Source organism: Orcinus orca, chromosome 2 (genome assembly GCF_937001465.1).
Source record: "Orcinus orca chromosome 2, mOrcOrc1.1, whole genome shotgun sequence".
Lineage (NCBI taxonomy): Eukaryota > Metazoa > Chordata > Mammalia > Artiodactyla > Delphinidae > Orcinus > Orcinus orca.
Window position 1 is genome coordinate 102,938,826 of NC_064560.1, and position 26,906 is coordinate 102,965,731.

General features: G+C 36.5%; 3 protein-coding genes across 7 annotated transcripts in view; 2 read left to right on the forward strand and 1 right to left on the reverse strand.

The window, feature by feature from the left end:
- CCPG1 (cell cycle progression 1) overlaps positions 1 to 3,109 on the forward strand; it is a 39,256-nt gene extending 36,147 nt beyond the window's left edge. For all 4 annotated transcript variants that reach the window (XM_012534799.3, XM_004274649.4, XM_012534800.3 and 1 more), the window contains one exon: positions 1,818 to 3,109. In XM_012534799.3, the coding sequence (XP_012390253.1) occupies positions 1,818 to 2,007 (190 nt within the window). In that variant the 3' untranslated portion in view covers positions 2,008 to 3,109. The remainder of the gene's footprint in view (positions 1 to 1,817) is intronic.
- PIGBOS1 (PIGB opposite strand 1) overlaps positions 1,818 to 26,906 on the forward strand; it is a 28,398-nt gene continuing 3,309 nt past the window's right edge. The window contains exon 1 of one of the 2 annotated variants that reach the window (XM_033436964.2): positions 1,818 to 1,915. The gene's annotated coding sequence lies outside the window, so the exon portion shown is untranslated. Of the gene's footprint in view, positions 1,916 to 16,337; positions 17,202 to 26,906 lie in introns of those variants that run through there. The other variant, XM_033436965.2, reaches the window with a different exon arrangement.
- On the reverse strand, positions 2,578 to 26,891 carry PIGB (phosphatidylinositol glycan anchor biosynthesis class B). The gene is made up of 12 exons (XM_033436962.2): positions 26,605 to 26,891; positions 24,843 to 24,978; positions 24,297 to 24,414; positions 20,633 to 20,737; positions 18,911 to 19,041; positions 16,203 to 16,343; positions 14,876 to 14,927; positions 9,590 to 9,801; positions 8,906 to 8,970; positions 6,316 to 6,529; positions 3,291 to 3,471; positions 2,578 to 2,962 (listed from the first exon to the last, which is right to left on the reverse strand). Exons 1-12 carry the CDS (start codon positions 26,735 to 26,737, stop codon positions 2,825 to 2,827), a joined length of 1,626 nt encoding a protein of 541 aa, XP_033292853.2. The 5' UTR covers positions 26,738 to 26,891; the 3' UTR covers positions 2,578 to 2,824.

Below are 26,906 nucleotides of genomic sequence, written 5' to 3' on the forward strand. Positions count from 1 at the left end.
CATTTACCAACTAAATTATGATATCTAATACATTTATTACAGAATTATTGTTGGTAAAGGTAGAGGTATGATCAAAGTGGCAAACTTAGCAAGCCAAAAGTTCTAATGTCTGTGCTTTATATATAATCTCTAAAAGTAATATTGTATCCATTTCATATCAGCTTTCTATTCTGTAACATGAAACTAACCTAATCTTCTTAGCTTTATTTTTTTACCTTTTAGAAAGGGAACTAACTTTGAGATAGTTTTATATATATATCTTTTTGAGTAAATGTAATGTGTCTATAAAATAATGAGACTGATTTTGGTGTCTTTAGTCATTAAATACATATCTAGTGCAAAGTACTGTGAGGCTGCCCTGAGGAAACAAATGAAAAATTCTTGCTGTCAAAGAGCTCACAAGCTTTTGGAGAATTAGGTCAGTACAAGGAATGCAGTGGAGGTATGGAGGCATATGTATATGGTGGCCTCAGTCTGGAGATGTTTGGGAAGGCTTCATAAGTGAGATGGCCTTTGAACTGAACTTTTTAACAAACTTTTGAAGGAGAAGTGAGAACTTGCCAAGCAGATAGGGTGGGACATTCCACTCAAAGGGAACTTCATTTGCACAGATTTGTAGATATGAAGACATGCTACTTTAAGGAGGCAAGGTAATGCTGGGGTGTGAACAGAAGAAAAGATTCAGAGCATGAAGAACCTTCACTTTATGCTGAAGGACTTGCTTTATTGCATTTTGGGTCACGGGCAGTAGCCTGAAGGGTTTGTTGGAAAGGGTGAAGCTAACTGCTAGAAAGCGGTCTTTTGAAACAGTATAGACATGAGCTGATGGGTATCTGAACTAGGGCAGCAGCTGGAGTAGAAAGGAGGAGGCAGATTTGAACAATATATAGTAAGTAAAATTGGTGGTATTTCTTGTGAAAGGGAAGTAGAAAGTAACAATGATTTCCAGATTTCTGGGTTGGGTCACTAGTTAGATAGTGACATCAGCTACACTAAGGAATACCATAAGGTTTTGCATAAGGGGAATTGGAAATGAGAATTGTGTTTGGAGGGTACCTGTTGACATACAAGTAGAGAATTAGTTGGCTGTTGGTTATATGACTGTCTCTAGCCCAGACTCCGTGCGTGTGTAGACAGTCTAGGCTGGACGTATTTATCAGACTCCTGGGGAACACCAACATCCAAGGGGTTGTAGAGAAAGAAGGCTGAGAATGAATGGCCAGAGAGTGGCATCATGAAAATCCAAAGATCTTCTCAAGTAAAAGGAATATTGCAGTGTTAAATGCTTAAACAAAACAAAACAAAAAAACGGAAAAGACTGGATTTCTTGGCTGGGAATTGGATGGCCGTGGATGGCATTGTGGAGTGTTTCAGTGAAGTAGTGACAGAAGCCTGATTATAGAGATGGAGAACTGTTCATGTAGACATTGTTTATAAGCCTTAGCTTAGAGAGAGAGACTCTGTAAGAGATGTATATGTATTCATGAATGAAGCCACTGGGGGGGGGATTAATTTTTATAGGAAAGGAGGAAAAATAATGGAAACACATCTCATTATTTTATTGTCACATTTCTACTTATCTATTGAGTGTTTTCCCTCTTTGCCAGCACAGTTTGTCTATTTTTTCTTTCTATAGGATAAAAGTATAAACTCACTGAATCTTTTTCGTATGGTTATAGTAGGATTATACTTCAGATTAATTTAACATCCTTTTTCAGTGTTCAGATAATAGATTAATGGAGAAAAACTTTAAAATTGTTTCTTGTTTAAATAAATTTAACTCTAACATGGATGAAAAATGTGTTTACTGCTTTCAGTCGACCAGATAAAAAGCAACGTATGGTAAATATTGAAAGCTCCAGGCATCGAAAACAAGAGCAGAAGCACCCTCAGCCACAACCTTATAAAAGGGAAGGTAAATGGCATAAATATGCTCGCACTAATGGAAGACACATGGCAAACCTTGAAATAGAATTGGGGCAATTACCTTTTGATCCTAAATATTGACCATCATGATTAAGTTAAATTAGAAAACTGTAACAGAAACTTGGATGCTTTCTATACTGTTTGGTGTTGAAACTAAGATGAAATTATCAAGATAACAGTGTCTTTTTATCATTTCTAAGTATCAGTTTGATGATTTTATATTATTACTCAGAAGCATCAAGCAAAAGCTTACTAACTTGCATTTTCCTGTAGTTTAGCTTTGCTGAATTTTTTTTGGCACTGGAAATGTTCAACTGTAGATTTATATTAAGGAAGCCAGGCATGCAACAGATTTTGTGCATGAAATGAGACTTCCTTTTAGTGTATGAGCTTAAAGCAAGCTCAAATCATACATGACAAAGTGTAATTAACACTGATATTTGTGTTAAATTTCCAGTAGAGCTTGAAAAAAGTACATTGTGATGGAATTTCATCTCTAACATTTTATCATCTTACACTTCTTGTCTTTTTGTGGGTTCAAGAGCCCATTGACTTGTGAAGAATTTGCTGCCTTATGAGCTTGCTGACTTGTTCTCTTGTGAAATTTCTTGCACATATGAATATTGTGGAAGAAACAATAAAACTACACCATGAGGAAGACTAAAGGTCTTTATTTAAAATCTGGCATTTGCATTAATAATATATGATTTTATATTTTGTGATATTTTTCATATATTTCCTCAGTAGTGATATTTGGTAAAGCAGTTCATAGTGGTTTTTTGCTAGTTCCATGAATTTTACCCAGTATTTACTAGCATATTTAAGCAGCATCTGGATATTTCTGCTCAGCAATGTCTATTTCTCTGAGAAAGATCTAAACAAAGTCAGAATTTCATGTTCATGTTTGGTTGAGTTTCCCTTTTAACTTCCGTTCATAGACGTATATGTGACTTCCAGTTCGACGCTCCGGAAAGTGAGTGTGGAAGAAAACAGCAGTTCTCTCATACTTGTTTGAAATTAGGAAAGGATTTATTTCCTAGAAGTAAATAAATGTTTAAGTAAATAAAGGCTGCATTTTGCTGAGTACTGTTTCAAGAATTTAAGAATGACCTATTTGTTCTTCTGAAACCCTTTTCTTAATAAAACAATGCAATTTCTTAATAAAATAATTAACTCATGGTAAGTAACATATATTCCTTGGTAGTTATAGAACTAGGGCTGATTTGGACTAGGGAAAAGACCAGTTATAAAATATGGGTTGAAAGGGACCATAAAAAAAGTGATGTTGTCTATTTACCTGAGTGTTTGCTAAACCTGAGGTGAAATAAAAATACTGAGTTATACCTTTTTTCATGTTCCCTTACCTCCTCCAAGATGCTGAAGATGATCAAGTGAGTAGGCAGCGTTGAATCATTTTGAAACTCTCTATACAACCACTTTAAGGGATTTAGATAAAATATATCTGCTTCAACAAGATAATCACTTTTTCCAGTCAGGTCTGGGGGACACTGGAGAAATCTCATTGGAAGTGGGTGATGGACATGGCTATAAAAAGAAAGTTACCATTATAGTTACAAGAAGTAAAAAAAAAATTTTTTTCGTGAAAGTTTTCAAATTACTCTTAAGATACGCTCACATAACAAAATGTGAAATCTGAATCTAAACTAGGTTCCAGTTAAGGTGAGGAGGCACACCTTTAATGCAGTTTTCTCAAAAATGGAGAATATGATTCTCACACTGTGTACCTGTGCAGTAACTTCAAGTCCAAACTAAAGAGCAAAACTCCATTTCAGGGCAGAAAGTAGGTCAGCAGCCTGTGGGACTCAGTAGTCTATAACATTAGTATGCTGTTCCAGGGATGCATGGGGCCTTTGGGACCGGGTATGTTGCTTGTTAATAAGAGTAATATCTGGCAAAGTAGAAAACTGATCATGAACCAGAAAGGATTCTTTTCCTCTTTCTGCTTTGAATCCTTACATGACAAGTTTTTCCTTTTTTTTTCTTAAATATTTATATAAGTAAGATTTAGTAATAGAGAGCAACATGGGTTCACTGATCAAAATTCAAATAAGTAATGGTTTTACTGTGGCATAGAAAGACTAGAGTGTATGTAAAAAAGATGGACTGATGAATCATAACAACTTAAGCCAGTTACTTGGGCCATGCAAAAAGCCATGTTTACAACTTTGCCTCAGGAAAATTAATATAGGGACTTCCCTGGTGGCGCAGTGGTTAGGAATCCACCTGCCAGTGGGACACGGGTTTGATCCCTGGTCCATGAAGATCCCACACGCCACGGAGCAACTAAGCCTGTGTGCCACAACTACCGAGCCTGTGCTCTAGAGCCCATGAGCCACAACTACTGAGCCTGCGTGCCACGACTACTGAAACCCGCGTGCCTAGAGCCTGTGCTCCGCGACGAGAAGCCACCACAATGAGAAGCCCGCACACCGCAACGAAGAGTAGCCCCTACTCTCCACAACTAGAGAAAGCCTGCACGTGGCAACGAAGACCCAACACAGCCAAAAATAAATAAATTTATAAAAAGAAAAATTAATAAGTGATAAAAGTTTATTTTTATCTATGAAATGCATACAAAATAAATTTACACAAGACCTTAATACTTCATGACTGGGACTTCCCTGGTGGCTCAGTGGTTAAGAATCCACCTGCCAATGCAGGGGACACGGGTTCGAGCCCTGGTCCAGGAAGATCCCCCATGCCATGGAGCAACTAAGCCCGCGCTCCACAATTACTGAGCCTGCGCTCTAGAGCCCCTGCACCACAACTACTGAGCCTGCGTGCCACAACTACTGCGCCTGTGTGCTGCCACTGCTGAAGCCCACATGCCTAGAGCCTGTACTCCGCAACAAGAAAAGCCACTGCAATGAGAAGCCAGCTCGTCACAACTAGAGAAAGCCCACATGCAGCAACAAAGACCCAACAATGCCTAAATAAATAAAGTTATTTCAAATACTTCATGACTTTTATAATTTTGAAGATGAAGGTTTTGCTTCAAGGGGAAAGCAGAAACTGAGAAAAAGCTGCCAGCCTTATATTCCAAAGTAGGTATCAGACTTTTTTTTCTTTTTTTTGTGTGCTCCATTTTGCAAGTTGAAAAAATGTAAGAGAAGAACTAGGTGAACTATACAAAGCCTAAGATATCAACCACTACAACCATGTATGGGAGAGCATCTTGGTGCCTCTAGAATTCCTGTTCTCTTCAGTGTTAACTCTACTGAGAGCATGGATGGAGAGTGAATCTCCCTCTCGCAGCTCTAGTCTTTTTTATATAGTATAGGATCCTCAAGTTAAAGGGATACTTGGGGTCTTAAATCCATCTAACCTGTGGCTTTTGGTAGACATTTCCAAATTGCATATTAATGATTGGCATTAATGATTCAGTTAAGTACAGTATTCCAAAAGTGTTAAATTACCTTAAAATGACATCAAGTTTGATATTAAGTTGACTGTGCACATGGAAAAATAACTTCACATTGTTTAAAGCCAGATAGGTAAAGAATTTTCTAAAGGAAAGCTGTTTGGTTTGTCCTTTTACCCTTATTGGGCAATTGGTGAAGTAATAACAGCTTCCTGAAATACAAGCATAGGGTCAATGATGTCTTTTTTTTTTTTTTTTGCGGTACGCGGGCCTCTCACTGCTGTGGCCTCTCCCGTTGCGGAGCACAGGCTCCGGAGGCGCAGGCTCAGCGGCCATGGCTCACGGGCCCAGCCGCTCCGCGGCATGTGGGATCTTCCCAGACCGGGGCACGAACCCATGTCCCCTGCATCGGCAGGCGGACTCTCAACCACTGCGCCACCAGGGAAGCCCAGTGATGTCTTTTTAAACGTCCTGCATAATTAAAGGCAGTTTCAGTGTTACTTCCCAGACACACTTAATCCAAGCATTAGGATATCATCTAATTGAATTCCCTAATTTTTACAGGCAAGACAGCTGATATCCAAAGAGACTAAAAATACTGGTTTAAGACCAGGGCAACAGTACAACAGTAAATCTGGACTTGAATCCAGTGTTTTGAGATTATTTCAAAATTATGTAAATAATAAGATGTACGATAGGTTTGTACGGATCAATGATAAGTGAATTTCTTTACTAAGAGTACCATCAAATAAGCCTATATGGTATTTTAAACTACCTTTAAATAGTATAAAATATCATATAGGCTTTTGATCAGATTATTTAAATGTAAGTTGTTTTGAAAAAAGAATATTAAAGTTTATTTAAAAGTTGTATATGATTTTCATTGACATAAATAGCAGTTTCAAATTTCTTATAATCATTTGATCAATTAATTTAAATCCAGGAATCCAAAAGGAGTTTTAAAGTAGTTTTCGTAATAATAGCATATAGTGAACAAATTTTATTACCTATAATAAGGAGTAGAGTGACAAGGCATCATCATAAGTACTGAAGCTGAAGATATATTTGTATTGTTGTAACAGAGTTCTTGAATATTAGTCATGACATCAAGAGTACCTCGTTGATGAACTAAACCAGTATAGAGGGCAAAGAACATATTTGATAGAAACAGGAAACTTAGAGCTGGTTTCTTCCACAATTTCAGGTTGTTTAGGGAGTATCCTATATAAAGATAGACACACTGAATTGTAACACTGGTAATGTTTTGTTTTATAGCTAAGCAAATATTAACTGCAAATTATATTGGTAATCTTTCATGGAAGTGTAGTATAAGCTGTAATGCTGTCATGGACAAACAAGAAATCAGCAATACGTCATCTTTGTAATTTCTCTGACCATTCACTGTCACTATCCATTATCATCCATGCCTTGACCTTTTTCTAGAAAAAGGAATTGAGGTATAGCAGAAAGATTATGGCTAGAGAGTCTAACAGAAACAGATTTGAATTCTAGCTCTGGAATTAGTTTCCCTATCTTCCCTAACAGTACCTTTTTCAAGTATTAGAAAAAAATGTTATGTCCAGTGCCTGTCCTGGTACATAGTTGCTAAACAAACAGGACTTGTATTTATTCCATTTACCTATCACTTTAATCTCCAAGCACTAGCAATGGATGTGTACATACAGGTCTCAGTAATTCTGGAGGAAGTATAACAGAATATCCTCTTAGAAAAATACACCACTAAGCTCCTGGGAGATTTTCAGTGGTCAGTTTATGAGTGGTGGCATGGATCTCTTTCTGGAAGAGAACGATTTATGTTTTATTATTATTTTTTTCTTTCATTATAGTGTTGGACAATTTGGAGATGCTAAACAATTTTTCTTTTTTAATTTGTAAAAGTAGTTCTTGTATGTGGCAAAACAAAAAAACCACTTTGCTAAGGAAATCTATATTTTCATTTTCCATAGTGAGAAGTCAGATAATGCCAAAAACAGTAACCTTTAAGAGCATTATTAGCATTTTATTTAGAGAGGGAGACAAATAACAAAACAACCACCTAAAAGAGTGTAAGTGATTGCCTCTGGGTATGGTAATGGGAGGGAGGGCAGGGGAACCACCGTTCTTTAAAAATCCTTATCTGACTTTTGAAACAGTACCTGTGCAGTTTTGCTAAAAAGATAAGCATATGGAAAAACAAAGTGGCCTAATCAGAGACCAGCAAGTCTGCACTGGCCACTGTAGTAAAAACAGATTAAGCAGAAACCCAACCCAAGATCCTGCCACTTAAAGACTTACTCTTTTGGAATGGGAATGAGAATTCAGACAACTCAGTCTTTAAAACACTCTGTAAAGACAGAGCAGAGAAGTGGAATGCTGGAAAAACCAGATTATAAAAATGGAATGAAACCAAGTTCGTAAATTAACCAAACCAAACATGTGCACAGAAATATTTGTCCTCCAGTAGTCTGGCAATGCTTACCTGGGTGAAAAGCAAACAATTATAACTCTAACTCAAGTTATTGTAAAAAAAAAAAAAAAAGTTTAAATCTGAATAGTGATTTGTGAACATATTTGCTCTGCTAAATGGTCCCACTGTTCTTAAAACTTGCCAAATAGCTCTTAGATGCTTATATTTTTATTTGTGCCTGCATTTGTATATGAAGTAAGACTATAAATAGGACAATAACTTTGGTTTCAGAACTTTAGATGTTTCAAATACATAGATGTGTATGTTTGTGTCTAAATTGAAGAGACTACATCTGAGATCTGCAGGAGATCACTTATACTTGGTCAAAGAAGGCTGCTTAACTCGATGGGTTGTTCGGAGGTTTTTTTTTTTTTTAAGTAAAAAGTTTGGTACCATTAACTTCCCAGTTTTTCTGAGCCTCCAGGCCCAGTTGATTACTCATTTCTTCCCTCCTTAGTCCAGTGATTTTTTTAGTGATTATTATTTGAAGGAAGCCAACACTCATTCTGAATTAAACTTGAAGTTAATAAAGTTTTAATTCGTAAATTTTCCAAACCAACCAATGAAAAAATTCATATTTTCCAGAGCCGAGTAATATAAGACTTTTTAGCAGCCATAAGTAAAAAACTTACTGAAAAAAACCTAGTGGAAAAATGGAGAAAAGATTAAAAACTAAGTCAGAGGTGTGAATCACTTTAAAAATTGCATATGCATTAGAGTGAGTCTTGAAGGGATAGATGTGTGTAAAGCATTAAAAACTAGTTTCAATGTACATTTTTCATTTGTGGAATGTAGAACTTTGTAGTTTAACCATAAATTTAAATTAGCTATTCTAAAATAGACATGTTGTATTACTTTTTAGTGAAAGATTTCTGACAGCCAGAAACACCACCACCAAAAGGTGTTATGGATACTGGATCCTTATGTTTTTATCTCACAGGACACAGGAAAAAGGATATTTAGGCTGCAAAAAGGGAATGCTGCAGTAATATACTCAATTTGTAATTAAGGAGCAATTCTTATTTAGCCTAGTAGAAAATAAATAATATTTTAGAGTTTAATAAGCATTGATTGTCTTTTAACTGTTTCTTTATAATTGATTTTTTTCTCTATTATATGAAAATACTTACCACAGAACACCATACAAAATGGTAAAACTGGATAGATAAATCTGAATTCTTTGTGGCTCAACATGCTATAGTAAAAAAAGATATTCAAAGAAAATATTATTTTTTTATATTAAATGATGGTTTGAGAAGTTAATGTATTTAAAAAGAATATAATTAACCTGATCTGTTTTTGTAATTACTGAGACTGAATTTCACGCTTTAGGAATCAGTCTCATTCTTCTTTAGTTATAAGGTGATGATGATGTGTTAAAAGTAATCCTAACATTTGATGTCAATGCGATATTCTGAAGTACAACTGCATTCTAAAAAAAGGATTTCTATTACCAATCCAAGTAAGTTATTTTACTCAAATTTCAAATAAAGGCGCATACATTTTCAAAATATTTCTCTGGTCCTTCAATACTTAAAATTTTGGCAGTTTCTGTTTTTTAAAAGCAAATACAATTTGTTCAACCTCTTTAAAAATTGAATGTATCCATCCATATTAAGCAAACTGTATCAGAAGTATTCAGTCTGTCTGAGTACCAGCATAATTATTACATTTTCCATCTGCTAAATAATCCCCACTAACAAATCATAAGAATTAATGCACCTACAAAAGATAAACAGTTTACCTTTTAAATAATTTAGTTAACTTCTTGGTAACATTTAAGTAGTGAACTATTTGAATAAATAAAATCTTACCTATAAACTAGCAGTGTCCACAGCACAGTCACCAAAAATATCCTGTACCTCTTTGGGGCTAGAAGGCAGCCATGAATAAAGAAGGGTAAGTGAGTACCCAGGACAGCTGGAAATCCTTGACTGAAGTACCAGTGCCATGGATGAGAACCATAAAATGATCCCACATTCTGCAGCACGTTAAATTTCAAAAAATTATATTGAACCAGAGTCCACTGGCATCATCGAAGGAAAAAGAAATAGAAATGTGTTAGTGCCAAGTATGAATCTTTGGCATTAGGGAATTTGGCTGAATCATGAAATTAAATCAGAGTGAAGTCTAAACACCAGACTGTAGTTTACATTAATAATTTTGAATATGAACTAATTTTAAAAAAATAAATTTATTATTTTTGGCTGTGTTGGGTCTTCGTTGCTACTCTACGTTGCTCTGCATGGGTGGCTTCACACTGCAGTGCCTTCTCGTTGCGGAGCATGGGCTCTAGGCACACGGGCTTCAGTAGTTGTGGCATGCTGCCTCAGTAGTTGTGGAGCCCAGGCTTAGTTGCTCCGTGGCATGTGGGATCTTCCTGGACCACAGCTTGAACCCGTGTCCCCTGCATTGGCAGGTGGATTCTTAACCACTGCACCACCAGGGAAGCCTGAACTCAGTCTTCTTTATATATTCTTTTCCATTATGATTTATCATAGGATACTGAATATCGTTCCCTGTGCTATACAATAGAACCTTGTTGTTTACCTATTATCTATATAATAGTTTGCATCTGCTAATCCCAAACTGCCAATCCTTCCCTCCCTATTGGCAACCATAAGTCTGTCCTCTGTGAGTCTGTTTCTGTTTTGTAGATAAGCTCATTTGTGCCATACTTTAGATTCCACATATAAGTAATACCATATGGTATTTGTCTTTCTCTTCCTGACTTACTTCACTTGGTATGATAATCTCTAGTTCCATCCATGTTGCTGCAAATGGCATTATTTCGTTCCTTTTTATGGCTGAGTAGTATTCCATTGTGTGTGTGTGTGTGTGTGTGTACACATACCACATCTTTATCCATTTATCGGCAATGGACATTTAGGTTGTTTCCATGTTTTGTGAATAGTACTGCTGTGAACATAAGGGTGCCTGTATCTTTTTGGATTAGAGTTTTGTCTGGATATATGCCCAGGAGTGGGACCGCTGGATCATATGGTAATTCTATTTTCAGTTTTCTGAGGAAACTCCATACTGTTTTCCACAGTGGCTGTACCAACTTACATTCCCACCAACAGTGTAGGAGAGTTCCCTTTTCTCCACACCCTCTCCAGCATGTATTGTTTGTGGACTTTCTGATGATGGCCATTCTGACTGGTGTGAGGTGATACCTCATTGAAGTTTTGATTTGCATTTCTCTAATAATAAGCAATGTTGAGCATCCTTTCATGTGCCTGTTGGCCATGGCTTCTTTAGAGAAATGTCTATTTAGGTCTTCTGCCCATATTTCAATTGGGTTGTGTGTTTTGTTGTTGTTGAGTTGTATGAGCTGTTTGTATATTTTGGAAATTAAGCCCTTGTCAGTCTCATTGTTTGTAAATATTTTTTCCCATTCTGTAGGTTGTCTTTTCATTTTGTTTATGGTTCCTTTGCTGTGCAGAAACTTTTAAGTTTGATTAGGTCCCATTTGTTTATTTTTGCTTTTATTTCTGTTGCCTTGGGAGGCTGACCTAAGAAAACATTGGTATGATTTATGTCAGAGAATGCTTTGCCTATGTTCTCTTCTAGGAGTTTTGTGGTGTCATGTCTTATATTTAAGTCTTTAAGCCATTTTGAGTTTATTTTTGTGCATAATGTGAGGGTATGTTCTAAATTCATTGATTTACATGCAGCTGTCCAACTTTCCCAGCACCACTTGCTGAAGAGCCTTTTTCCCATTGCATATTCTTGCCTCCTTTGTCAAAGATTAATTGACTGTAGGTGTGTGGGTTTATTTTTGGGCTCTCTGTTCTGGTCCATTGATCCATATATCTGTATTTGTGCCAATACCACACTGTTTTGATTACTGTAGCTTTGTAGTATTGTCTGAAGTCTGGGAGGGTTATGCCTCCTGCTTTGTTCTTAAGGATTGCTTTGGCAATATTGGGTCTTTTATGGTTCCCTATAAATTTTAGGGTTATTTCTTCTAGTTCTGTGAAAAATGTCATGGGTAATTTGATAGGGATCACATTAAATCTGTAGACTGCTTTAGGTAGTATGGCCATTTTAACAATATTAATTCTTCCAATCCAAGAGCATAGGGTATCTTTCCATTTCTTTGAATCGTCTTCGGTTTCCTTCATTAATGTTTTATAATTCTCAGTGTATAATTCTTTCACCTCCTTGGTCAGGTTTATTCCTAAGTGTTTTATTTTGGGGGGTGCAATTTTGAAAGATTTTTTTTTTAAATTTATTTTGGCTGTTTTGGGTCTTCGTTGCTGCATGCGGGCTTTCTGTATTTGTGGCAAGCAGTGGCTACTCTTCATTGTGGTACGCAGGCTTCTCATTGTGGTGGCTTCTCTTGTCGCGGAGCACGGGCTCTAGGCACACGGGGTCAGTAGTTGTGGCTCGTGGGCTCTAGAGCGCAGGCTCAGTAGTTGTGGTGCATGGGCTTAGTTGCTTCTCGGCGTGTGGGATCTTCCCAGAGCAGGGCTTGAACCCATCTCCCCTGCATTGGCAGGCAGATTCTTAACCACTGCGCCACCAGGGAAGTCCCAGATATTGTTTTTTGACATTCCCTTTCTGATATTTCATTGTTAGTGTAAAGAAATGCAACTGATTTCTGTATGTTGATCTTGTATCCTGCTACCTGCTGAATTCGTTTATCAGTTCTAGTAGTTTTTAGGTTTTTCCATATATAGTATCATGTCATCTGCATATAATGACAATTTTACCTCTTCCCTTCCAATTTGGATACCTTTTATTTCTTTTTCTTGTCTGATTGCTCTGGGTAGGACTTCCAATACTGTGTTGAATAGAAGAGGTGAGAGTAGGCATCCTTGTCTTGTTCCACATTTTAGTGGGAAGGCTTTCAGCTTTTCACCATTGAGTATTATATTGGCTGTGGGTTTGTCAAATAGCTTTTATTATGTTGAGATATGTTTCTTCTATACCCACTTCGGTAAGAGTTTTTTATCATCAGAGGATGTTGAATTTTGTCAAATGCTTTTTCTGCATCTATTAGGATGATCATGTGGTTTCTGTCTTTTTGTTTATGTGGTGTATCACATTGATTTGCATATGTTGAACCATCCTTGTGAACTTGGGATGAATCCCACTTGGTTGTGGTATGATCTTTTTTATGTGTTGTTGGATTTGGTTTGCTAATATTTTGTTGAGAATTTTTGCATCTATATTCATCAAAAATATTGCCCTGTAATTTTCTTTTTTGCTGGTGTCTTTGTCTGGTTTTGGTATCAGGGTGATGATGTCGTCATAGACTATCTTTGGGAGTGTTCCCTCTTCTTCAGTTTTTTGGAAGAGTTTGAGAAGGATCAGTATAAGCTCTTCTTTGTATGTTTGGTAGAATTTGCCTGTGAAGCCATCTGGTCCTGGACTTTTGTTTGTAGGAAGTTTTAAAATTACAGATTGTTTCACCTCTAGTGATTGGTCTGTCCAAATTATTTCTTCTTCTTTTTAAAAAATTTTTATTGGAGTATAGTTGCTTTACAAGGTTGTGTTAGTTTCTACTGTACAGCAAAGTGAATCAGCTATACATATACATATATCCTCTTTTTTGGATTTCCTTCCCATTTAGGTCACCACAGAGCCAGCACTGAGTAGAGTTCCCCGTGCTATACAATAGGTCTGTTTCTTCTTGATTCATTTTTGGTGGGCTGAATGTTTCTAGAAATTTGTCCATTTCTTCTAGGTTGTCAAATTTTGTTGGCATATAATTGTTCATAGTATTCCCTTATAGTTTTTTGTATTTCTGTGGTATCGGTTGTTATGTCTCCCCTTTCATTTCTTATTCTGTTTATTTGGGTTCTCTCTCTTTTCTTCTTGGTGAGCCTGGCCAGAGGTTTGTCAATCTTGTTTACCCTTTCAAAGAACCAGCTCTTGGTTTTATTGATTTTTTTCTATTTTTTAAATCTCTATTTTATTTATTTTCTCTCTAATCTTTATTATTTCCTTCCTTCTGCTGACTTTAGGTTTTGTTTGTTCTTCTTTTTCTAATTCTTTTAAGTGGTAAGGTTAAGTTGTTTATTTGAGATTTTTCTTGTTTTTTGAGGAAGGGCTGTATCTTGATGAACTTCCATCTAAGAACTGTTTCTGCTGCATCCCATAGATTTTGTATAGTTGTGTTTTCATTGTCATTTGTAATAACAATGAAATCATTCTTTATTAATTTTTTTATGTTCTAAGTACTAATGTGTTTTTTGTTAATTTGTGAAACACTGGGTTCTTGAGATTCAAGCAAGTATGAATAAATGTTATGACAGTGTTAAGTTTTACATACAACTGGATGTAAAGAGAATCCTTAAAAATAATTTTTATGAGTATATGTGTTTGGTACCCATATTAAAATTTTTACTGTTCTACCTTATGGCATCAGATATTACCTATTAAGATAAAGCTTTGAAAACATTGCAGTTTGAATTATAGCATAAAGTAGGTAATGACAGCAGCAGCTAACATTAAGTGCTCACTTGTGCCATGCAGTGTTGTAAGTGTTTTACATGTATTATTTCATTTAATCTTCCAACTGTAAGAGACAGGTATCACAATTATTTCCAGATAAGGAAACTGGCAAGAAAGATACACAACTTGTCCAAGGTCTTACAGCTAATAATGAGGGCACTAGGCCTCAGACAGTGGCATCTGATTCCAGAACCCATGAGTGACTTAAAAACAGGGAACTTAAAAACAACCAAAGGCATTACCAATAGTCATAAGATTAAAATGCCAAATCAGATGCTTAAAGAATATTCTGGTTAATTTGAATTCTGAATAATTGAGGTCAATTAAAATCATTTAAAAATTAACCTTTATTGTTACAAACCTGACAGAAATGTTCAGACCTGACAAAAATGCCTGAAAATGGATTCTTGAACTTCAATTAGGAATATACAATTCTGTTATATAGAAAGCACAGCAAAGTTAACTAAAGGCATATGCTAGTAGTTTTTTTCTAATATATCCCATATCATTAAAAAAATGATTTGCTTATGCTCCCAGATATTCATGGATTAAAAAGTAAGGTTGAGTTTTTAGTGTTATAAATGATTACATTAAAATAGTTTTTTTTTAATAAAAAAAAACATAATTTTACTTACTTGACCAAAAAAAATACGATCAATTATCAGAGAGAAACTCAAAGTGACAAATCTGAAAAACAAAATAAAAGGGTGATTAACATTCTGAACTTGCTGAAAATCCAACAGTGGCATATGGCTTTGCAAAGTGCCCTGCACCAAAAGCCAGTTTAAAAATGCTTTAAAAGTTTTACCAACTGAATATCGTTTTGAAAGATCTTTCATTGAGAGAAGCTATATTTAAGCAAACTTTTTAAAAGTAACAAACTCTGTATTATCTATTGCTGCATGACAAATTACCCCAAAATGTGCTAACCAAAAACTATGAACATTTATTATCTCAGTTTCTGTGGGTCCAGAATCCAGGCGCAGCTTAACTGGGTGTCTCTGACTCAAGGTCTCATAACTTGTCAGGATATTGACTGGGGCTGTAATTTCATCTGCAGGCTCTCATGATTTTTCCCTATAGCACTTATTGTCATTTGAGAAACATGTTAATCATATGTTTCTAGCTGTCTCCCCCCCACACTAGAATGTATACTTCATGAAGGAATGGACTTTGTTTTGTTAAATTGCTGTATCTCCAGCATCTGGAACGACACCTAGCACATACTAGGATTAAATAAATATTTGCTGAATGAATGCATTACTTCCAAAACAATGCTAATAAATCTGAGAAATGACAACACTGGCAACTTAGCCACCGGATGATTTTGTCCTTTTTTAATAGCTACCAAAAATAACCTGTACAGTATATTAAAAAGATCACTGTTTTAAGAGTCAAAATGCATTCATCCCTTCAATAAATAATTATTTTGGATATTCCACTAGATACCTGGGATAATTCTGATCCTAGGAGCTCAAAATGTAGTTAAGAGGACCTGGGTTTCAATCCCATTTCCATCAGAGCAATCAACCCAGTGACACTGGCTATAATTCATTTTTAATTTCACCAAGCCCTCCATTTTCTGTATCACAAAGTAAAAACACCTACATTGCCTAGATCCAAGAATTGTGAAAATCAGGTAATATGTGAACACATATATTATAAAGCCCCATACAAATGTAAAGGAGTCAAGTATCTCTAAAAAAAAAAATTTGAAAAATGTTTAAGAAATAAAGCATAGGAAAGTTCTAATTTAGAAAAATTGCCAAGATCCTCACTTAAGCAAATTAAAATACTTCAGAATCACAAATAAAAATATAACATGTAAAATTGGAAATACTATGTTTCCTCGGTCTGACAATTCTCATTGACGTTAGAAGATGTAACTGACTAAAAGATGTAAAATCTTGTTTATAATTTATAGGTGTTTAAAATTAATATATGGATTGTAGCCATACTTACCCTACAGGTAAAAACTGATGTAGAATAAGATCAAGCTTTTTCTGTTCTTGCCAGAAATGTCTGAACAGCAAAGGTATCCACAGAATAACAGCTGTGGGACGAATTATAAAGGCAAGTGCCACCAGGGATGAGTACTTGACACTGTAAGCAAGGAAAAGGTATTGTCAAGACAACTAGGAAATGAGTTCAGAAGTTATCTATTTACGCTGTGGTATAACATTTTTTTTAAAACAATGAGAGCATTTTCCTTTTGGTATAAATAGCTATGTGAACTTGGGGAAGTTACTTAAACTTCTGGCTCTTAATTTTTCTCATCCATAAAGAGAGGTAATATGTAAGGTCTTTTCCAGCTTTAATATTCTAGTATTTTCAAGTAAGAAGTTATTCTGTGTCCTAATGTTTATCTTGTTTACTGAAAGGTATACCATCTTTTAACCGTACAACTCTGCCAGTCGCTTTCCTGGTGGAAAAATGATCAAGTCTCTCCTAAAGAGATAAAAGAGATAAAAGACAGTCCCCATTTTATAAGGAAAATCTGGGCACATGTGGTTTTGTTTTGAATGTAAGCTGGTAATTTTGTCCAACTGAAAGATGTGTATATACACCTGATTTTTTTTAAAAAAATCTTACTTATAAAACCCTATATGATCATGGATAGAAATGTGGGTTTTTACTATTAGGACTTCTCTCAATAAAGGGTTGAAGGCGAGCACCTGATAATTTAATCATGAGGACTACAGACAGTGGTAAAATAAAACAACTTTATGGTACCATTACATACCTATTAACTAATAAGTAACTATAAAGAAATTTCCAATGTTGGTGAAGATGTAAGAGCAGGGATTTCAAGTTCAAATGCTTACAGAGACCAGATAAGTAATAAAAATTGTGTGATATTGGCTGCATGGGGGCTCTGATATCATCATGAAGGAATCCTGGCCCAAAATGTTAACAGGCCTTACATTTTTTTTCAAGAGGAACTAGAAATCCAGATTTTAGGTAAGATCTCCCAATTTAAAAACTTTGCCAAGTAGTTAAAAAACAAACACTGTGTAGGTGAAATAAAACATTTGTGGCTTGGTCTGACTTGCAGACAGCCTAATTGCAAATTCTGCCATAGTGAAACTACCTAGGGGATGCCCAGATATATCTAGGCCTACCTAACCTCACTCCAAATTTTCAGACATGGATTTCTTACTCCTTTCTGAATATTTCTACATAAATTTCTTACTGGCATTCAAAATCAAACTGTATGAAATAAGCTCCACACCTTTCCCTCAAACCTATTTAGTGTCTAATGTTTAAGTTAATGGTATCACTCAGTTTCTCAGTCTTAAAATTTGGAGTCACCTTAAATAGAAACTTTTCATCCCACACATCCACTGTGTTTCCTCCCCATTCTCATTGCCATCATTTTACATCAAGTCCTCTCACTATTCTAGAATCTTTTCACAGTTGTGTCACTTGTTTGGAATCTTTTCATAGTCTTTTTTAATTTCCCAGAAATATTACTTAATATCATTGTCAATCATCAGTACTTACTGAACACTTACTTTGTAATAGGCCATGTGCCATACGCTATATACTGTCCATAGAGTCTCATTTAATTCTTGAGAGCTGTTGTAATATTCTCATTTGATAGAAATCAGTGTTTAGATATCCTCATCTATAGGTAACTTAAGTGAATGCCTATTCTTGCAGTCGAGAGTCTAATGCAGAAATGATCTTATTTGATTTGATCCTCCCAAAAACCTTACATATAAGGGAGAATGGATACTAGATTCCCAAATTTTCTTAACTAGATTCCCAAATTTTCTGGCTTATTCCCTTTCGGTATATCCTAAATACTGCTACTATGAGAGAATTATTTCTAAATCAGATTATGTCATGCTTCTCAAAAGCCACCAGTGGTAAGCTGCTACCTATAAAGTCCAAATTCTGGAGAAAGGCAAAGTTCCATTCTAGCCTCATCCCTCATTCTTCTCTTCTCCCACACATCCTACCACACATTAGCTCCTCTGGAGAACCTGCCCAGAATACAATGAAGCCCTTTTATAGCTCTGTGCCTTTTCTCATGTTCCCTTTGCTTGGTATTTTATACCAATTTATATAAACCCAACCAGGTCCATATGTTTTCTATTTGCCCATCCAGATCTGCTCTCTACTCTTCACCTGCTCAATATGCAGGGAGGCTGACCTTTATGGACTATATCAATGGGCTATCTTGCTTTTTGGCTTCTCATTAGTATTGGTTAACAGCAGGGCAGAAGAGTCAGGGTGTTTTATTCACCCTGCTCTTTCCTTGCTATGGTTAAAGGCTGGCTGTGCCCCTCTCCTGTTGGGGTCCTCTCAAAGTTACAGCTCTCTATGGATTTCAGTAACTTTCCTCTCCTTGCTCCTTGGGGCCAAAGGGTAATTGAAAGTTCCTGTTGTGACTAGCCCTTGGGTACTATGGTATCCCCTTATTAGCTTTTCCAAACATTGTTTACACCTTTGTAAACAGTCCTTTTATTAAACTCTCCTTAATTATCTGGTTTGAGTATATCTCTTTCCTGCTATAATAAATACATCAACTGTGAATCTGTGGTTCTAATAGCCTTCATGAGCATTAGGGGGTCCACTGGACATTGCAATATATTGATAATTTAAGATTTTTCAAAAGCATGCTTTAGAGTTTTGTACGTAATTATAACAGTACTGTTACTCACCTGTTCATAAACTTTGAACCTTCCAGAGGATAGTAGAAAAGAGCAGTTATAGTGAGAACAGTTTCCATGGTGTTTGTAAGAGTTCTGGTACAGCAATACCACGTGAACCAAGAGCATAACTGGCAAAAAAACTAAGAACAATTATAAGCAAACGTATATGGAGTGGGAAATGGAAAAGCTTAGTATTCTAAGGAAAATAGCAAGCAAGTCTAAATAATGTTAAAAGTGGGCATGTCCAAATATTGTTTTTAAGAAGTTATATCAAGCACAACTATGATACCAGGTCTGTATTTGTTAAAGTTAAGTTTATACTTTCAGGTACATTTTTGTGGCATTGCATTTGATTTAAATCTCACTTCACACTAATAAAAGACATAAAACACAGATTCTTTGATGGTAGAGTTCAGAGAAGAATGAAATTCATAACTAGAGTCTCACAATCAGCATTCCTCCAATTGTCTTATATTACTGACAAGTATTTTGACTGATTTTTATTGACCTTGCTTGGAATGTTGTCCTGTTTCTTGGTGGAAAATTTAAGACAACGTAAGAGAGAAAAAATCATGACTATCAGGAAACATCATTAAATTTTAATTTGGAAATGGACTAAATTAATAAACCACTTTTTGGTAGAACATGCAAACAGAAGCATCATTCAGTCTACAAAACAAATGCCTTAAAAGAAACTTATTAGTTGTTGCAAGGGTATTAAACATCGTACCAGCTTCCTATCTCTTCAAATACAGACTTTAAAATATGTTCCCAATTTTTGTGCAGTTAAAGGCTCTTCCTGAGCTAGAAGATCCTAGTGCTGCTACTTTGGAGGAAGGATTTCAAAGGCATTATGCCTTTGCCATTTTAGGTTCAGCCTTCGACAGTGTGTATTAAGCACAAATTAAAGAGATTGACTTAATCCTTGAATCAATTATCAAGGACTCAGTCGCTAAAGCAATCTGTCTTTTTAATGCAAATCAACACACTACCTGCAGAAATATGTCCTATTAATAATAAATTGTTTATATTAATTAACAATATTTCAGAAATGTGTTGGTACATTGGTTACTTGGAATTTGGAACATATTTGCTAACAGAAATATAAAAAAGGCAGTAAGATTTCTAAGTTGGCTCATATAAGCTTACTTACGGTTTAAATGGGAAAATCCATTCAAGATTTGAATGGGAGTTTGAGAATCTATCTCCCCACTGTGAAATGAGCCAAATGACAAAAGACAGTCTTCTATACCACATTCTCTTACAAAGTCCAGCTATTTCTACCATTCTAGCCAGAAGAGAAAGAGTGCATCAGTGAAAAGATATGTCTCAGGTAGCTGGAGGAAGAGTGAACAAGGGTTGTAAACAGCTGAGGTGATCTGTGAGGTAGGCAGTGGTTTAGAACTATTCCTACTGAATATTATGGAAAGTGAGGCAAGGACTCAGTTCTGAGTCATGGTGCTTCCCAAGGCTGGGTCCTAGGGTTTAGCCTCTCATAGTGTTGGAGGGTATCAGTGGCTTCTGCCACCTAGGGCTCATTCAGAAGGAAAGAGATAGCATGTCCACTTGCATTTTACTGTTCTTAATTATGGAAGTACCCCTATAAAGTTGTACAAATTACCTTCTGAAACTGTTTTGGGAATCAATCATATTGACTGACCTGTTCCATGTGCTTCATGCTTGTAGGAATGAAGTAACTGACATACAGTTTCTAAAGTGTTTAGGACTTACCACCCATCTTGCCACTTGCTGATTTTCTAGTTGCTTCATTAATGAGTAAAGCTTCAAGTCTGCTATAGCAGACAGAAGTGCTTGGGCAAGTCTAGGAATCCAAATCTTCATTAGTTAAAAAAAAAAAAAAGATATTAAAAACATCTGTTGGTTCATACTTTAAAATCATAAGAAATCAACAAGCTGACCCAACTACCAAAAGGTAGTTTTCTCATTCTCATTCTCTCTGTAATATATATATATTACAACACTACTAATTTTAAATAGCCAGCAGACCATTTCATTGTGTGAAGGTTCTATTTTAGAAGCACATATAGTTCTTTTCAGTAGCATAACAGTAGGTAATTTTTTATGAAACATTTACCCTACTGTATGCCAAGTATGATACTAAGTACTTTATGTATATCAGCTGATTCAGTGCTTCTAACAGGTACTGTTTTATAAATGAGAAAACTGAGGCATAGAGAGGTTAATTTCCCCAAGGCTGCAGAGCTAGTTAGTGTGGAGGTCAAGATTCAAACCCAAGTCAGCCTGACTCCAAAGCTCTTAGCTACTAAGTTACATTGCTCCCCTATCCTACGACATAGATAATAAAATAATGTTACTTTTTTTTTAAAGCTTTAAGTAATCTATAATTACAGAAACATGTAACATGGTATCCAGTCAGATGACACTAAAGAATAAATTTAAGAGTAAAAAGAAAGAGTAAATGTATTATAACTTAATTACAGTTAATGATTCTAATGTTATACATTAGCATCTTTGAGTTTTAAAATGTGTCACAGTTATTAACAAAGTAACACTTGCTGGTAGATCACAGCTTAATTTTAGTTTGCTCAAAAGATGTGTTTCTAAAAATTTATATGTAAATCTGTATTTTTGTTGGATCAAACTTCACTAATTTTACATTATAATTAGAGCCGCTTTACTTTCAGTTGTCAGTGGCTTCTAACACTTTAGCTTTACATCCTTTATCAATAATCTGTAAATAAATGTTTAAATCTTAGAGTTAAAGGTACATTGTACTTCATAATTCCACATAAACTGTGCACTGTAAAATACAGTAAAAGGCACCTCTGTACTCACCTTCTGTTTGCCCTGCATAAGAATCTGTAAGCTTCCTCCTCACCTCCCAGGTATGAAAGTACTTCATGTAAAAAGTTAATTTTGCTACAGACTTAATAGGAGCTGAGTGTTGAGGTAGCCACTAAAAGACTAAAAGGATTCTTGTGCACTGAGAGAAGTATAGTATTTATGAAGTTAATGGTCTCACTATATTCTGAGCTAGTTACCCTAGCTTTCAATATTGTGTTCAGTTTCGAGACCCACATATTAAGATGGACATTAATAAATTACAAGATGTTTAGAGGACATTATCTGATTATGAGGTTTAGAACTGGAGATTATTTATCCTGGATAAATAAAACTTTTTTGAAGGGTTGTCATGTAGAAATCTTGAATTTAAGAGAAGGTAGATTTTAGCTCAACACAAAAATAAGTGGAGTTGTAAATTCCCAGTTATTAGCAGTCTCTCCAGACTTTTAAGATATCATTTTCCAGGTTATAAGGACCTGACCAGAATTAAACAGTTACACATGGCTTCTGGAAAATAACAACTAGGGCAGTGGGGTAAAGAGGAGCAGGAACATGCCAGGGGTAAACCCTGAAGGTGAGGCCTGTGTTGGCGGCTTACCTTTCTACACTCCTGCTCTTTAAGATCCTCCTCCCTTAAGCTCTAGGAGCCACATGCCCTTGTGCCATCTCCTGACTGTTCAAAGCCCCCACTGTGGTACTCCCACAGGTCTCCCTTCTTATCCCTCTTTCTTCTCACATATTCTAAGCCAGCGCTGTCCAGTAGAAATGCAATGTGAGCCACATACCAAATTTTAAATTTTATAGTAGTCAAAAAGTAAAAAAAAAAAAAAAAATCTCTAACAGGTAAAATTAATCTTAGTGCTTTTGTTTAACTCATTATATCTAAACTATCATTTCAACATTTAATCTATATAAAAGTTACAGAAATAGTTCACATTCTTATTTTGTATTAGTTCTTTGATGTCTGGTATGTATTTTACACTAATAGCACTTCTCAGTTTGGACTAGCTGCATTTCAAGTCTTCAGTAGCCACAGGTGGCTAGTGGTTACCATATTGGACAGCAGAGCTTTAAGCCATCCCTAGTTCTTTTCACACACCTTACGCAGTTTAGAGAGAAGCTATCTGGAAAGAACACTAGGCTGTAAATAAGTAGACCTAGGATCTAGTTTTAGCTTTTAACATGCTGTGACTTTGGTCTATTTTCTTCATCCCTTCTCTGACCCTTCTAGTTTCAAAATTGTACAATCTATATTTTAAAATAATCAATATGAGAGTATGAATGACTGATAGCATCATAATGGTTCTCTATCTGCTGAAGTTCCAGGTAGGATAGAGGTTTTTTCAGGGGTGGAGGGGTATTGGGAGTGGGGTAGGATGGGGACGAGAGGAGGTTTCCTTTAAATCACAAAATGGCCAGGTGGGTCAGCTACACGTTGAGGGCAGTGGATAGATCGTGGAGGAATAGGAAGTTTTTCAATCTTGAAGACTCCTTCATTCATAATATAACCTACTTTCTGGGATGTTATATATATTTGCCCTGTTTCAAGTCTTTATGAATATCCTTCTTGATCTAGAAGCTAGTGGGTAGCCCTGAGAGAAGGAAAGAGAATTCATAGTTCCTAACTTCTACATGTGTTAATGGGAGAAACCCTGCTACTGCTCTCAATTTTCCTTCCCTGTGATATTCCCAAATGAAGCATCAATTTTACTGATATGGTCCTGTTTCTCGATAATGGGTAATCAAATATCGTTGCAAAGGGGAGGGTACAATACAGCCTAAGAAAACCAAACCAAAACAAAACCCAAAACTCCAGAACCTCAGTGTCTTTCCAGGCTTCAAAAAACCCTTCAGGATTTAGACTGCCTTTGGAATTCTGGGCCACTTCCCTAACAGAAAATGGGGAAGGCCCAAACTTCTGAGTCCAACTTGATGATAGCTTAAAGATATTGAGAATGAGGTTAGAAAAACTTTTGCACCATTAGTTCTTTTGTATCCTCTCCTGGTGACTGACCCCCAAAGTTCATGATCTAGGGATTACAACCCTGCTCACTATTGATGGCTAATTACTACATAGCACAATGATTGTATATATCACTATATTTTTGTCAAATTAATTTTCCTAATTTGTAATTTCAACACTAAATCCTGAGTGGGTTTACATGTATTTAGTCTTCATAGGCTCATATAACATGATCTTCTGCTCACAAGTTAAAAAAAGCAAGATACAACACTGCTCTTAAGTGATCGTTTTATGACGGAAATTTACTTCTAAAGTACGAATAATATATAATGTAGTCATTCTGAGAATCTGTATATCTTAACAGGATTGCTCACAGCAGAACACTTTCGTGCTCAGTCTTATGTTTTAGCACATATTGAACAGTTTACACATCACAGTATGTCTTTGAACCCTGGGCTTCCCAGATGCGGTCTGAGTTTAGCAACAGTAGTCTTTTAAAAACAAACTTCATGATACCAATATTATCATTTAGTTAATATACATTAACCTTAAAGGGATGGAATAAATCTGTTAATGACTATTTTGATTACTTTTATTTAAACTTACCAGCAACTGAACACTATCTTTCCCCAAAAGGTGCAGAATCTTGTATATGCTCGCAAAGATTAAGGGGTAAGTGTAACCCCTCAATCTTTCTCTCCATTCCCAAGTCAAATAACCATAATTAGTAATATTAAGGACTAATGTTAAATAGCACTGAAACAAAACCTCTTTTCAGTTCTATATATAAAACACTTTTATTTTTTGGCAAAGAAGCTTAAAAAAATAGTATTTTACACTGGATATCTGAAGTAAAAATGCGGTTGGCCAACTAAACTGTTAACTTCTTCATAGCAGGAATGCATTTTTTAACTTCATCTATATCCTCCACATTACTGAACCCTTTAGGAATATATGCTAAAGGCTGAGTCAGGTACACTAACATCAAAGAAAGATATAGAAGAAATATTAGCATAAAATAATGGCACACTTTTATAAGTTAAAATTATTTGGAGAAAATATGGAAAATTTATTGAAAATATGTCATGGAGCTGACACAATTCCTAAGATGAATACACATTTCTAGTCCAGAAAAGAAACTACAAAGGATATTTGAAAACCATGTGATGTGCAACTTCAAGAGACTGCCAATATTCATCTGGAACAAAACTTGTTTGGACTAAAAAGCAGTTACATATTCGTAATGCTATGGTAAACAAGACCAGATAAATGTTTTCACCAAGAAGATCTGAAAAAAAACAACAAAAAATGAACAAACAGGTAATTGTAGCACAAAAGTCAGGCAAATTTCAGTTGGGGAACTAAAATCTGCTGCTCTGGTTGGCCCCTTGCTCAGGTTCCGTTAAAGCAGTGGTGAACTCTGGCCCCTCCACACTACTCTCAAAGCAGACCTGGGTGGAAAGTTAGACAAAGGCCAGAGCCTCACCAATCTTTCTGGCAACTTATTAATATAAAGAGAATATTAAGATACATTTTGAAAAAGATTGGGTTAACTAAGGCCTTAGGCTAATTAGGTTATCCTATATGTATATCTAATGAAAGAAACCAGCTAACAAATTACTAACATAGGAAGGGACACTTTGTATAATGTGCATATACTAGCATATAAAATGGTCCTCTATGCATTTTAAAATAGTCCTTACTGATGCTTTCTATATGCTAGGCACTGAGTTCGTTCCTTTACATGCGCTATCTCATTTAGTCCTCAATGCTATGGGGAAAATATCATTAGCCCTATTTTATATATGAGGAAACTGAGGCTCAGAAGTTAAACTGCCTTCTCCCAAGTCAAACGGTTGTAAATAAACAGGATTCAAAACCGGGTCTGTATGTTGACTCCAAAGCCCTGCTCTTAATCACAAATGGACTGCCTGTAGACAATATTTTTTTTAATGTGAATTTAGTTGCCAACATTTAAAAATCAGGTTTTATATTAACATCTGTATTGCAGCATATCAAAACTCTAAGATCTGGCAACACAGAGCTCAACTGGGAACAACTGGCTGGTACTGAAATATAGGGTGCTTTGACTTCTTATGTATATAATATTTAGCCTTGCCTGTCCGGCCTCCTGAGGACTTGAGTTTGCAACCTGCCTGTGATCCACTGTGAGTCTTTGCTAACATTCCGGGTTCCTGCCACTCTCCTTCCTTCTTCTCCAGGAACACATTTTAAATGTTTCTCAGACAACTGGTACGTTCAACACCACATACATGCCCCTTCTGAACTTTCATCTTTCAGAAACAAACCTCCCGACTGCACTGTATCTGCTGTCCGAAAACCTTGTTCTTTCCTTTCCTTCTCTCTAGTCCGTAGACTCAGGCATAAGAAACTGTACTCAGAAGTGGCCCTTGAACAACCGCCCTTGGCACATAAAAGGCGCACAATAAATAATGAATGAGGAGCCCATCTTTATAGTAAATACCCCTCCGACAGATCAAAATCCCACTTGCTGGGATGATTTTTCTCCTGTCAACATTACATCAGGACCAAAGAAAAGGCGGAGGGGGCAGTGAAGAAAAAGCAGTGCGGCGGGGGGTCAGACCTGGTCCCACTCCAGGAATCAGCCCCTCCGTAGCTACGAAACCTCGGGAACACTGGGCCAGGGTGACGACCCCCTCTCTGAAAAGGGTATGGCCACATCATGCGTACTCATTTCACACGGCTGCGGGGAGGACGGCACAAAATAATGCAGAATACACTGCCGCGAAACGACAGGGATCGAGGATCCCTTCTCGAAAGCAAAGTGATTTATTGCCCCCGCCCCCCCCACCCCAGCAGATGGAGCCCTCGCTCAGTGTCGGCGATTTCCCGCCACCGCCACTCCGCTCGTCTTCCACACCCACTCACTCACCTCCGCCGTGCCCAGTGCTCTTCTGCTGGCTGAGGTACAAGGTGGACTTTCTCGTTCTCAACTTCATCTTCTCGTGGGAGCGGTTCTGGAGACCACGGAAAAAGAGGCTGCCGCCGCCGCCCTCTCGCTCCATCCTGCATCTGCTTCTAGGTTTGCTGGGGACAGCCAGCCGTCACCGTCCCCAGCCCTGGGTAGCTGAAGCAGCGCGCTCTTCCGCCCACTAAGTTTGGCCTTTGCGAGCGGCCGTCTCTGGCAGGCGCGGAGGTAGCCGGGAAAGGCTAACTTGGTTACGCCCACGCCCG